General features: G+C 36.3%; 1 protein-coding gene across 2 annotated transcripts in view; it reads right to left on the reverse strand.

Moving 5' to 3' along the window:
- GKAP1 (G kinase anchoring protein 1) overlaps positions 1-15304 on the reverse strand; it is an 87988-nt gene that overhangs the window by 68558 nt on the left and 4126 nt on the right. For both annotated transcript variants that reach the window (XM_028122283.2, XM_028122282.2), the window contains exons 3-4: positions 7122-7374; positions 5718-5861 (exon numbers count right to left, since the gene is read on the reverse strand). In XM_028122283.2, the coding sequence (XP_027978084.1) occupies positions 5718-5861; positions 7122-7331 (354 nt within the window). In that variant the 5' untranslated portion in view covers positions 7332-7374. The remainder of the gene's footprint in view (positions 1-5717; positions 5862-7121; positions 7375-15304) is intronic.

The raw sequence follows: 15304 nt of genomic DNA on the forward strand, positions 1-15304 counted from the left end.
GAAAATGCAAAACCACCATGATTTTTAAAAGTATCTTCTATTAAGTCTGCAAATTGAGAATTCCTCATCATTTATGGGAGGAGGAGAAAAGGAAGACAAAGAGGAAACAGTAAGCACTACAATGCCTACAGGACTGAAGAAGATACTTACATGTGCTCAAGATGGGGTACTTCAGATCCCCTTCCTTCCTTCATTGCCTCCTACTCCCCATCTAGTAGTAAAACATTATTTTTTTCCTAAACAAACCTATAGCTCAAGGGCTTATGATCAGGTTAAAGAATATGAAGAACCAATGAAAAACGGGAAGGCCAGCAAATCTTTTGGAACTAGACCTTAAAAAATTAATTTTAAGTCTAAGTACCATAACAATTTTATCCATTTTACATCCAAGCAAAACAAATTCCAAATAAAGAGTTACTCCTCATTTCCCACAGGCATCATGGGAACAGGATTTTGTAACACAATAGAGAACATCATTCTGAAGACTTCTAACGCTTGCAGCCAATTGTTTCTTTAGCCACAAACTGCAGGAGTGCCCTGTGGTCCTCTAACTCCACGAACGTCAGAGTGTGGACCACTTATCTTTCATTAATCTGGAAAGCAAAATTATTTTTCCAAAAATCTTCTAATAATCTTATTGAACATTACAATTTACAATTTTAAAGGCTGTCAATGTTCTACAAAATTGGATCTATGTATACACACTAATTATCACATTCAGCTTATTTCAGTTAATGTATCTTCACGTCCTGAGTGTTGTTTACATTTTTTAAATCTGCATTTTTGTTGTATGTTTTATTATGTCTCCCAAGTAACAAAAATGGTTCAATGATTTACTGAAGGATTAAAAGTAGGAATGAAAACAGAACTGTAAATACTACTACTTATAAAAACAGCATGAATTTTTAAATGAACAGAACTCTAATACAGTGACTATAGAACATAAATCTGTATGTGTCAGGATAAGTATGATATCACATAAGCAGCTGAAAAGGAAAATTTTAAGCAGAAAATTAAGATAGTGAGCATTTAAAATTTTGATTTATTGAGTCAATCTATTTGTTCCTAGCTGCCTGCTATGAAACATGGTCAGACCAATGGCCTGAAGACACCATAGTTTTTGTTTCACTTTCAAAGCACAATGACTTGTATGAGTCTTTCCAGAACAAGCACCACATAATGCTTTTTCCAGAACAAAAGTGATGAATTTTGTTGCTAAAGAAAGAGCCAAAAAATACAGAGGACTTAGGAATTTGCACTCCTTATGGGGAAACAGGCACAAGTCAAACAACTGCCAAGTGACTTATTATACCAGCCATGAGGTTAAATACAAATATCACAATCACAAACAAAAACAGAACAAACTATTGGCAAAACACCTTTATCAGATGCACTGGGGGATTCAATGTAAAAGAATAATTACCACTGTGCACATGCTAGCCAATATTTCACTTCAGGGCTGGGCAAAACCAGTGATGTGTGGAGTTTGAATCAATAAGAGGAAGAAATACACAATAAAATTTTACTGGTTTATCACTAAAAATGAATGAGAAGAAATTTTTCTATTCAGTTAATTTTTTTTGAGCCATGATGTAGACTTACAGAAAGGTACACTGGAATCAGCAACATCAATGTATCATGAATTCCCAGGCAACAGATATTGGTGAACAGTATGTCTCTTGATCTTAATTCAGTATTAAAAGTAGTAAAAATTATAAATATGATTAAATCAAAGCCATGGCCTATTCATCCTTCTTTAAAAACAGCTTTACTGAGATATAATTCACATATTTCATATATCACATAAAATTCACCCATTTCAAATGAGAAGCAAATACCTCCTTTTGATGCATACAACTCTGCAAAGAAATACGAAATATAAGACTATCTTTCCACTCTGAAGCATGTTGGGACAGATGCAAGTCTATGAAATGGAAAATGACTTCTTAAAACATTTCTTAAAACACTAATAGTGCATTAAAGATTATCTATACAATTTCTAGCAGCTTTCATAGCATACCTCAGCAAAACACACAGTATCTTGAATAGCCTGAACCTACCCTTTCAGGGCCAATATGTCACAGTTTTTAATATTAAGGAAAAGATAAGAATTAAGATCAAAATGTGGTCCAGGAAGTTTGTCCCTATTGGGTCTTTTAATGAGTAAATTCAACTATTTATATTTATTTATTAAGTGAAATGTCTATTTTTTTTTTTTTTACCTTATTTCAAAGGCTTCCTTGCATCTTCCTTGACTTTGTAACTTTTGCTTATATGGACCAGGTTTAATTTTTTTTCTTCAACTGATTTAAAATTCATAGAATGAAAAGTCTTGTATATAAATTGTTCTCTTTAAATTAAAAAAAAATCACACTTGGAACTATATATCTTGTTATCAATATGAACCAACCTATTTCCTTCCTAATTTTTGTATTCAAAAACAGGAATTTCACTTTAGACAAATTCTTCATGTGAGTCAGTTTCTCTTTAACAAGCATTTACAATCACTGTTTAGAGTTAATTCTGCACTGAACTAGCTTCAATGCTTGCCACTGGTGCTTTCCAATTGTTGTGCTCTTTATTTAGATTTGCCTTTTAACTGGCAGGAGCATATCTCAGAAAAGTTTGCAGAAAGGATAATGGCAGTATGTCTCCTTAGCCCTTGCATGTCTGGAAATGTGTTTCTTTAGCCTTCACAAAAATGACACCTTGGCTACATATGGAACTCTTGGTCGTAGCATTTCAATTCTGGCATTTAAAGTAGCCTGTTTTCCCGTGTGTGTGTGTGTGTGTGTGTTCAATTCTGGCATTTAAAGTAGACTGTTTTCCCGTGTGTGTGTGTGGTGTGTGTTCAATTCTGGCATTTAAAGTAGACTGTTTTCCCGTGTGTGTGTGTGGTGTGTGTTCAATTCTGGCATTTAAAGTAGACTGTTTTCCCGTGTGTGTGTGTCTGTGTTGTGTGTACAGTATTATTTTCTTGTCTCTCATTCTTAAAATTAAAAACTTTTTAAAAAGTTTTCCCAAAAAAAGTCTTTAAAAAAGGCTTAAGTTCTAAAATTAAAAACTTTTTAAAAGTTTTCCCAAAAAAGTCTTTAAAAAAGGCTTAAGTTCTTTCAAGTTCAGATTTGAGTACTTTACTTAGCTTAGGAAAATTTCTATCAATATTATCTTTAATGACTGCCTCAATTCTGCTTGTTGTAGGGACACTAATTATGCCTCTGTTGGATTTCAGTTCTGTGTTCCAATCTGTATCATGTTGATTTTGTTGGCCAAATATATCTCAAATTTTCCTTCGTACAACTGACTCAATTTTCTTCAGTGTATAGTCTATTCTTTAGCCTAATGAAATTTTTAATTCTGCTATGATTTTATTTCCCCAATTTTTTTATTTCACCCATTTCCCTCCCTTTCAATTTCTCTTGGCCACTTTTTCATCTCAGTCTACCACCTCACCTTATTATATAACATTATTAATCTCCTTGACTTTTTCACTATGTTCTAGCCCCTGGTTCTCATTAAGGCAAAAAAACAGGTGATGTCTACAATCAACTTCTTTTTCCTGTAATAAATCTTTTAAAAGTATGCTTTCACTTTGAACACTAAGTACAATGTTCTTTTCCTTTCGTTGTACACAAACTGCTTCAGTTGACATGAGATCAACTAAAATCCAGTGTTTGCTCACACAGAGATGGACTGGATGCTTCTTTACTGTCCACCAAGTTGCTGTGTAATACTAGCTCCCAGATTTTATGCTAAGGCTTAGCTGATGTAAACTTACATTATCACCTTGGTGATTTAGGAGTAGGAAAGTTTGTCTTAGCAAAATTTCTCTTTTGTGTTTGAAAAAAGTAGCCACATAACAGAAAAGCTTTCTATAGCCATCTTTTTGTCTCGTCTCCCTCAATACTGGAATTTCTCATCATGTTGTTCCTTTACTGTGTCAGGGAGAACACCCACCATACCATGTGCTTTCTGCCTAGTTTAGTCACTGCCTGGTTCCTACTTTTAAAATCTGTTATACCATACAGTAAAATAGATTCCAAATGGTTTACTGCCCATCTGTTCCAAGCCCTGCCCTTATCTATTCTTCACTTATCAATGTAATTATCCGAGGATCTACTCTATTTCCCATGACGTTGATTATTTTTCTGCAAGTGGGAATTCCAAATACCGTACCAGGTTTTCTGAGTGACCCATCAATAGTATATCCAGCAGAAGTTCTTCGAAGTTCCTGGGTCTGGGATAACATTCTTGTACAGGGTCAGGGCCAAGTCAACTATTTCCTTTCATAATTACCTGGTCATTTTGGCAGCATTCAGTGGGGGCAGTAAGAAGGGCAATCAAGTATCTGTGCTCAAGTTCCCACATTACATGAAATTTATTTTGGTGCAAATTTGAGTAGTTTTCCTTTATTAATTTTCCAGTACCCTTTGGGTCATTGGGAGAAATTCTCTCTGGTGAAGATAGTGGTCAATTCTATTACTGTCTAAACAAGTAGATCATTACATTTATACTTGTAAACCAGAAGAATCTGTGATAATGAATGCTGCAGAAGGAAAAAGGAAATAAATTAAAAACTAGAGGGTTTAACACAAGATGATTTAACCAGTATACCACTGCCTGGAAATATCTTTTAAGCAGTATTTGTGCACAGCTCTCGTGTAATAATTGACATTTGTGATGATGGGCCTAAGGCATTACAAAATCCTAACAAAAATGTTATAACTAATATAGTTTATGTGTTAAGAGTGCAATTTAGTATACTCTAATTCTTTCAAAACTGGTAACCGAAGCATGACAGGTATAGCACTCTACTAGGCCAAACATCTGCTAGAACAATATCTCTTCCCAACACATCAACTGCCAGCTTAACAGGTAAGCAAATAAATTACTATTCATTTCCCATACATACAGCATCTCCTAGAGTACATTCCAGGCTTAGTATGTTATTTTCCTGAACAGCACACACACCAAAAGAAACTGATTGGTCTTAAAAATTATCTATTTGATTTCATTATTAATGACACTCATTTAAAAGAGGCACAAGGTATCATGTAAATAAGTTAAAGAAACTAACAAATGCCATAAACTATTTTACATCAAAGCTGAAAAGGAGGAGCGCCTGGGTAGCTCACTAGCTTAAGCATCTGCCTTCGGCTCAGGTCATGATCCCAAGGTCCTGGGATCAAGCCCTGCATCAGGCTCCCTGCTCAGCAATGAGTCTGCTTCTCCCTCTCCCTCTGCCCCTCTCCCCTGCTCATGCTCTCCCTCTCAAATACATACATAAAATCTTTAAAAAAAAAAAAAAGTTGAAAAGGAAACGTTTCCCTCCAAAGTCTTTCTTTTTGAAGCAAAACTGTGAGTATTTTTAACAGGAGACCTCGGACCGTACAAATACTGATTTTTTTACTTGAAATAATTTAATCCTGTTGTTCTACTTTCCTGATCTCTCCCTCATTTGTAAAAAGGCAGGTGAATTGAAACCTCACAAAATAACTGCTTTGAATGGCCAAAGCTAACAAAATAATAAATATATCAATCTTTTCCTAGTGGATGAAAAACAGAACCTCTTATTAAAAGCACAAAGATGTATGAATTAATCCAAGACAAAATGCTCCTAAGAATAGTGGTGTCATGGACTCAGATGCACTGTCATTTTAAAAATGCATAAATTCACTGAAATACAAAGCAAAATAATTTGATTTACTTAACTGTACCTGCTCATCTCTTTGCCTCCACTCTTGCCAATTTTCTTCTCGTGAATCCTTCTGCACTGGGTTTGGTAATGAAAGCTCATGTTGAGCATTACAAATGGCATGGGAGGATTTCTGGGGAATTTTCTTAAAAGCAAGATTCCTGAGCTATGAAACAAACAAAAAGCATATTAAATTCAGTCTACCAATCCTGGAATACTAATGATTTTTTTAAAAATGAGTAATATTTTTATACTTCTAAATACTATTCCATTCATTATGCTCTCAGAATCACTGTGTTTTTCTTAATCTTTGTAAAATATTAATTTCATCAGTATTTAGATAATGTTGGTGGGTCTTTAACAATTTAGTAAGTGAAAATGGATTGTATTCTATTATACCATCATTTTAATGATTCCAGTTACTTAAGTGATGAAGTTTATAGGAGTAGAAAATAGGATAACAAGTGTGCTTTTGACTATGTTGTACACCCGAAATTAATATGACACTGTATGGTGAGCATAGCATAATGGATAAACTTGTCGAATCACTATATTGTACACCTGAAATTAACATAACATTGTGTGTCAATCACCCTCAAATAAAAGAAAAAAATTTTTAATGGGGATAATAATACAATTTACCTTACCAATAACCTTTACAGGATTGTTGTGAGGAATGAATCAATAGAGGCAGAGTACTTAAAAAGTGCTCTTCTTATAATTAACATTATAAATTTAAGATAAATATATATATGATGTTTGTCAACTATACTTAATTTTTTAAAAAAGCAAAATGATGGGATTCAAAGATTAAAGTTTAATGGCTTACAAATTTAAAAGTTTAAATATAAGTGAGAGAAAGTAGCTTAAACAACTCTAGCAACTACTTCGCTAGTCCTTAAAAATACAGGACCTAGTCCACAAAGTAACATGATGAGCTAAAACTGGACTGGCCAAACCACTCCCAACATCATCATTATCTGAGATGCAGTAGCTGAAACAAGAGAGAAAAAGAGTGAGAGGTTATTATGGTTTGAATTGTAATCCCCCAAAAGATATGTCGTAGGCCTGAAACCCTCGGGTGTCTGTGAATGTGACCTTATTTGGAAAATAAGATCTCAAAGATGTAATCAAGATATCTTGTGACACAGTTACACTGAATGAGAGTGGGCCCTAATCCAATACAACTGTTGTCCCTGTAAGAAGAGGTGAAGACAGAGATACACAAAGAACAACCAAGTAACAGCAGAGGCGAAGACTGAAGTGACACAGCCACGGGCCAAGGAATGCCAAGGACTGACATCCACGAGGAGCTAGGAAGAGGCTAGGAAGGGTTCCACAGTCTCACAGAGAGCCTGGCCCTTGCACACTCCTTGGTTTGGACTTCTGCTTATGGACAGCAGACACAAATGGTTATAATTGTTACCTCGTTTGCTTCACTCTGTTGCTGTTCCTTCTTTTTTCTTCTTTTTTCTCTCTTTTTCTCATTCGTAGTTGATTTGCTTGCTTGAGACTTTCCAGTATTCCGACCTTTGCCTTTTCCAGGCTCAGAATCAGATCCACTGCCACTATCTACTTGCAATAGGGCAAAACGAGAAGCAGTAGTGGGAACAGAACTAAGTACTGCTGAGGCCATTGTAAAGATTTCTATTTTAAAATACTTCTATCAAGAATAATTCCTGTGGGGAGGGAGAAGAGGGGGCAGATGAGTAAACATAATCAGTAAAATCTGTTCTAGATTCTAGAACAATCTTTCACACACACACACACGCACACACACACTTCCTCCTGACATTGAATTTAGTCATATTTGGACTCATACCCACAGTCCTACTAGCAATAACATTCTTTTTTAACTTGAATAAACAATATAAAATTGTATAATATAAAATAGAAAAAAGTAGATTGAGATTTCACAAAGACTACCACCAATAAAATGTATTCACTTTTCCATATACGGTTTTCAAAAATTCACAATTTTCTTCTTCTAAATATACTGCTATAATATATACATATTTACAGAGAACACCCTAAATCAATATGCAGTGGTAGGAGTATTTTTCACTGCATACAGAGACCCTTAGTCCAACTCCATGTTAGCCTCCAACTTTCAAGATGGGGAAAAAAGGAGTAGAAAAGGAAGAACACTGTTATCATATACAAAATACTGCCTTAAGTTTGATTCTGGGGACTGCTACTCAGTCACAGAACTGACAGAATAGAGAACTTAAATTTCCTCAACCAAAGGAAACTTATCAAAATCACCTTCCACATTATCTTCCGCTTCACTAGTTTCAGTGTACCCTGAGAGAACTTTCAGACTTAGAGTATGAAAGGTCCTACAGTAATATCTAACCCAATTCATTAATCATTTAGTTTTACAGAGGAGGCAACTGGGGCTTGGACTGGGTAAGTGACTTGCCTAAGGTCATTCTGCAAGTTAGTGGCAGAGTCACGATCTGAACCTAGGTTTGCTGAACCCTGCTCTCCAAATTCAAAGTAAAAAGAAGCCCTGTAACTACTAGAAGACTTGGTACTCTTTCCATTCAAAAAGAAACAGATTGTGAAACTCAGAAATTTGTTCATTTTTATTTTGAAATGTATCAAGTACACAACCGAATAAAAAATGTTTGTAAATAAATGAACACTCCAAGTAACGAGCACTAAGATTAAGAGAATTTTAACCCACCCTGTGCCTCTCCTCAACAGCATCCCAACTCCCCCTGGGCAGAGATAACTATTATCCTGATTTTTGTGTTAATCATCTGCTTTTCTTTATAGTCTTAACATATCTATCTCAAGCCACAGTACCCCATCTGAAATAGCTACTGTCACTTCCAAAATATCCTCTTGTTTATACAGATTCCCCCCCACCAATGTGATATGGGACTATGCAAAAGTACAAATACTAGAAGTGAGAATCAGTGAGGTCCATTTTGAAAGCTAATCACACACTACAGTTTGTATGTTTTTAGGAGCAAATAAAAATGAAAAGCAATCTTCCATTTTAACTTAAAAATCCAGAAAATTATTTGGAAATCTTTGAATTTTCTGTTAAAAATAAAGAAAAATCAAAGCAAGAGCAGCTGATATTTGAAGATAGCACCTAGTAGTTATTAAATAAAAGTATTTTATTGTAAATACCACATTAAGACCTATTGTTCCTATGCTCAAAAATATGTAAATCAAGATAAAATACCATGACATATAGAAATGACATCATACTGCTAAATTATGACATATTTTTAGGCTTAAATCTTTGCTGCAAGCGTAAGTTACTACAAGGGAGAAGAAATTACAAAATGAAAAAAAGTTCAAGACTCAAAAACAGGGGCACCTGGGTGGCTCAGTCGTTAAGCATCTGCCTTCAGCTCAGGTCCTGATCCAGGAGTCCTGGGATCGAGCCCCGCATCAGGCTCCCTGTTTGGCGGGAAGCCTGCTTCTCCCTCTCCCACACCCCCTGCTTGTGTTCCCTCTCTCGCTCTTGCTGTCTCTCTTTCAAATAAATAGACAAAATATTACTTAAAAAAAAAAGACTCAAAAACAGTATGGAAAGCATTAATTCTACTTCAACTTCAACATGCCATGTTAAAAATCCTTTAAGTTTTAGTTGCTTTGAGTACTTTAGGTACAATGCCATGTTAAAAATCCTTTAAGTTTTAGTTGCTTTGAGTACTTTAGGTACAATGATCCTACACAGTTGTTCAACAACTATTATTACATTTCATTTTAACTGTTGGGACTATAAATTGCATGGGTTAGCCATTGACAAATATTCACTGACCCTCCCTGAAGGGGAGTTATGCACCACTCTCCTACTGAATGGAGGCATGACCATGTGAGTTATTTTGGCCAGTGAAATATAAGCTTCACAAAGCTTTAAAAGCCAGAACGTGGTTCCTGCTTCTGTGATTGAGGTGTATGTTGAGATGAAGTCTCCATCGGTCAGGTCTGATGGGTCTGAAACTACATTGAATAAAGTCTCTTACTAAACTGTAATGGATACGTAGCTTGAGCAAGAAAGCAACTTTGCTGCTTTAAGCTGCAAAGATTTTCAGGTTGTTACAGTATAACCTAGCCTTATCATGACTGATACCTTACACAAATAAATTTCTTTTCCATTCTAGGACTGATAGCAAAACCATGAATGTCACATTCAGACTGTTCTGCTTGAGTTAAATGTTCACAAAAGTCCCAACACATCTCCACAAAGCTCATAGAAAATTTTCTTTCTGTGGCACAGGGCAGAGCTTCCTTACCAACGTATCCTCAAATACAGTTTCCCTGAATCCTTAGGGCACCTAAGAAAACTCTGGAGAATTCAGAGATGCTGGGCAGGCCACCACCAGATGCAAGCAGTCTCATCGGGTACTCCGCAAAGGGCAGTGCCTGCACATGCTGTTCTGCGGCTACCTGTCAACCGTGAAGAGGGAAGTACATAAGCCCCTGGAAATCTACTTCATCAAACCAGTGTAGAACACACTACTGCCCATCAGGGGATGCAGGCCCAGGGAACTGCTGGGACAGTTGATGCTCTAGGTACCCCAAATGCAGCACATGCAGTAAGGGAGCGGCAGCTGCTGTCCAGAGTGGAAATGCACGAAGTCTCCTAGTGACTGAGCTTCCAAGTAATGACCTGGAAGCTCTCCATTCACAGGTAGCAGATACTTCCTCCCACTTGCCAGTGCTATGCCTTTTTAACTGCATAAAGTTCAGCTGCAAGGTGACTGCTCAAACAATGCATATGCTTTCTGAAAGTAAGACCTTTGTCATTTTAAACACTACAAGTTAGAAAGTCCAATCGACTCTGAACTCCTTTCATCACAACAAACTCTTTACTACAAAAAAATAAGAAATTCTTTACTACATTTTCTATGAGAAAAGCTTTGAGATTCTTTAAAAATAATTTCAACTTATAAATTACTGAATAGTTATTAAAAATGGTTTTTTCATTTTCATTCAAACAAAATTTCAATGGGAACTCAATTTGAAGAAAGCCTCATCTAAAAGTCTGGAATCAGGAACTGTATATTCTTATGTTCATGGAAGCAAGCACAATTTTCTCATGAGAAACGCTGAAAAGATTTTGAAGTTTTATACAAATTCAGAATTTAATATCTTTCCTAATACTTTATATTTTGTTTTACTTATCCTAATCATACAAAGAAAATGTAACACATTTTTCCAACCCGCTCTATACAGATGCTGAGGATCCCTTCCCAGTTTGGGGGCAATGAGATGCTCTGGTCTTTTATGTTTGTAATGCAGAAATCAAATGGCAGAAAGGCACTGGCCTACCATGCCAACCTGGAACAAGAATGCCTAGTCAAACCTGGTCAACCTGCTGCTTGCTGACAGCCCCTGAGCAATCCACCTGATCTCTGTTTCTTCACCTTTGAAATAGGGACAAGAGTGCATAGTTCACTGGGTTGTTGTAAAGATGAAATAATATATGTGATGTCTTAGAACAGTTGTCAGTACAGCAGAAGCACTCAAATACACACATCTGCTGCTGTTCTTACTGTGATTACTAACTGAAGTATGTCTTGAGGTCCTGTGAGGCACAGGAGAACTGGCATAAGCTATTTAAAAATTTGGCTAAGCACGTCTGACTCCACTGCAAAAGTGGTTTGAGGCTTAAATCAACATCTAGCCCTTCTCAAAGTTAAAACTTCAATCTATGAAACAAGAGGAAAAAGTTTTTAGGCCCTGAGAGGTAGTGGTCGAGGAGTCAGCCACTGAAGAGAGTCAAACACCTGAAGATTATACCTAACAAACTGCAGAGGCAAACTCCAATCTCCCTGAAACCCAAGAATCACAGAAGGGACTATGTTTTAAACAGTGGGCACAGCAGACAGACAATAAACAATTCCTGAATGAATGAAAAGAAATAATAAAAGACAGAATGATAAAGTGAAAAGAAAGCATTAGAACAAATAGTGTTAACTGAGAAACCGTGAAAAACAAAAACCATTTTTCTGAGGAGGCAGCTATCTATAAAACACCTCAGCAACCCGTGTGTTAAAATACTTTAACTCAAGAAAGGGCAGAGAGAAATGCTCACCTATAATGATCCCTTATTTGGTCTGGGGCAGGAGTATAACATAGAACAGAATAGTGGCCGCCCCTTCACTATACATAGCAGCTGAGGGGGTAACGAAATGGGACAACTGGAAGGGCTTCATCATCTGTGCTATATGCTGTACTTTAAAAGAGGGGGCGAATGCCTGGGTGACTCAGTAGGTTAAGTGTCCAACTTGGTTTTGGCTCAGGTCATGATCTCATGGGTCCTGGGATGGCTCCATGCTCAGCATGGAGTATTTTCAAAAGATTCATTCCTTCTGCCCCCCCCCACACACACTTGCATGCATGTACACGCTCACGTGCCCTCTCTAAAATAAATAAAAATCTTTTTTAAAAAATGTATTAGCTAACACATCATCTACCTTAACAGCCAAGAGAGAAATCTATGCAGCATGTCAAAAGGTACACTAACCAGTACTTCAGAAGTGGAGGGGTGCGGGAAATGTAAATTTTAACTGAAAGAAGGAAATAAAAATATAAAAATAATACCAAACTTGTAAATATATGTATTGCTTCCATACATACCAAAAAGAAGGAAATGCACAGGACTACATATTATGCTTATTTCCTTTTCTATAGTTTTAACTCTTTCCCCCAATATTCTATAATGACCATATTTCTTCTATAAGGAAAAAAAATCATTTTGGGAAGGGAAAATGGCTATCTATACCTAAATTCACAAAGGTAAACATAATGTACTCAATGCAATATTGATTTTTCTGCCCTATGCCGAAACTTAGAAGGGCAGCTACAGATCAAATTGACATAGAGATGCTCTGGTCCTTCCTGTTAGTGATGCAGAAGACAAAGGACAAAGAACAAGTGTCAAAGACGGCTTGGTGCATGCTTTTAAGAGAACATTACCTTCATTAACAAATTTTTCAGAATTTGCAAAAAGATAATTATGTTATAGCATCCAGGGATTTATTTGAAACTTTTTTTTTTTTTTTTTTGGTAAGCCTTGAAGAGAAAAGGGGATAAATAGGCAGACCATGAAAATATCAGGCTTTTTTATTTTTAAAGACACCATTTCAGGGAATGGCTAGGGTTAATATTCCTTCAGAATACTATTCCTTTGGTCTTGTGTCCTAAACTTCTGCATCTCCACCTATAGTCATAGCTAAGAGATATTAGGATGAGTAGTTTCAAATAGAGCTCTTCTTCTCCCTACTATTTTCTTTTTCTTTCTGTCTCACATGGTCTTTAAAATACAAATACTCAAATGCTCAGGTGTTTACATACCCTTAAGTGATATAGACATAATTAAGATACACAATGCAAAAACTACATAGTAGCCATCTTGAAAGCTACCAACATTGGTCAGTCTATGAATGTGGTGGCTAGTATTATAAATTAAACAGGCATTTACATATTACTAAGATACTATACAAGTCAGGTTTTTAGTCCAGAAATATAATGATTACTTTGTATGTTTCCCCCCTTCCCTTTGAGTCTCCTTTTAAAAATAAGTTAAAGGCAAGGTGCCTGGCTGGCTTAGTTGGTGAAGCATGTGACTTTTGATCTCAGGGTTGTAGTTTTGAGCCCCATGTTGGGCGTAGAGATTACTTAAAAATAAAATCTTTAAAAAAACAAACTTAAAAAAGGCTAAAAGAGAAAGAAATTAAGAAAACAATTCCATTTACAAGTGCATCAAAAAGAATACCTAGGGACAAATTCAACCAAGCAGCTGAAAAACCGGTACACTGAAAACTATTAACACACCGATAAAAGAAATTGAGGAAGACACAAATAAATGGAAAGATATTTTGCACTCATGGACTGGAAAAATTAATATTGTTAAAATATCCATACTACCCAAAGCAATCTATAGATTTAATGCAATCCCTCTATAAAATTACAATGACAATTTTCGCAGAACTAGAACAAAAACTCTAAATTTTGTACAGAACCACAAAAATAGCCAAAGCATCTTGAGAAAGAACAAAGCTGGAGATATCATGCTTCTAATTTCAAACTATATTATAAAGCCATAATAATCAAAACAGTATGGTACTGGGGCGCCTGAGTGGCTTAGTCATTAAGCGTCTGCCTTTGGCTTGGGTTATGATCCCAGGGTCCTGGGATCAAGCCCCGCACCGGGCTCCCTGCTCGGTGGGAAGCCTGCTTCTTCTCCCTCTCCCAATCCCCCTGCTTGTGTTCCCTCTCTCGCTGTGTCTCTCTCTGTCAAATAAATAAATAAATAAATAAATAAATAAATAACAGTATGGTACTGGCATAAAAACAGACACATAAACCAATAGAATAGAATAGAGCCCAGAAAACCCACCCAAACATGGTTAATTAATTTACAACAAAGGAGGAAAAAATATACAATGGGAAAAGGACATTCTCTTCAATAAATGGTGCTGGAAAAACTGGACAGCTGTATGCAAAATGAAACTGAACCTCCATATTATATCATACACAAAAATTAACTCAAAATGGATTCAACACCTAAATGTGAGACCTGAAACCATAAAACTCCTATAGGAAAACCTAAGCTGGGATGCCTGGGTAGCTCAGTTAAGCCTCTGCCCTTGGCTCAGGTCATGATCCCAGGGTGCTGGGATCGAGTCCCACATTGGGCTCCTTGCTCAGCAGGGAGTCTGCTTCTCCCTCTGCCTGCCGCTTCCCCCCTGCTTATGTGCTCTCTCTCTCTCTCTGGCAAATAAATAAACAAAATCTTAAAGGAAATAAAAAGAAAACATTGGCAGTAAGCTACTTGACATCACTCTTGGTGATATTTTTAGATCTGACTCCAAAGGCAATGGTAATAAAAGCAAAAATAAATAATGGGGGGAGCCTCCTTCTCCCTCTCTCACTCCCCCTGCTTGTGTTCCCTCTCTAGCTGTGTGTGTGTGTCTCTCTGTCAGATAAATAATCTTTAAAAAATTAAATAAATGGCACTACACCAAATTAAAAAGCTTTTGCACGGCAAAGAAAACCATCATCAAACAGAAAGACAGCCTACTGAATGGAAGAAGATATTTGCAAATCACATATCTGATAAGGAGCTACTATCCAAAATATATAAAGAACTCATACAACTCAGTGACAAAAAAAATCCAATTAAGAAACAGGCACAGGATCTGAATGACACTTTTCCAAAGAAGACATACAGATGGCCAACAGGCATATGAAAAAATGCTCAACATCACTAATCATCAGGGAAATGAAAATCAAAACCATAAGATGTCATCTCACACCTGTAAGAATGCCCATTATCAAAAAAGACAAGAAATAACGTGTTGGAGAAGTTGTAGAGAAAAGGGAACCCTTTCGTACTGTTGGTGGGCCGCTAGGAAAAAACAGTATGGAGGTCCTCAAAAAATTAGAACTACTATATGATCCAGCAATTCCACTAATAGGTATTTACCCAAACAAAAACACTAATTTGAAAAGATATAAGCACCCCTATGTTCACTGCAGCATTGTTTATAAATAGCCAAGATAAGGAAACAATCTAAGTGTCCACTGATGTTTGAATGGATAAAGAAAATGTGGTGTGTGTGTGTGTGTGTGTAT

This window comes from Eumetopias jubatus, unplaced genomic scaffold (genome assembly GCF_037043125.1).
Source record: "Eumetopias jubatus isolate StellerSeaLion01/CBP00866 unplaced genomic scaffold, mEumJub1_p1.0 scaffold_15, whole genome shotgun sequence".
Lineage (NCBI taxonomy): Eukaryota > Metazoa > Chordata > Mammalia > Carnivora > Otariidae > Eumetopias > Eumetopias jubatus.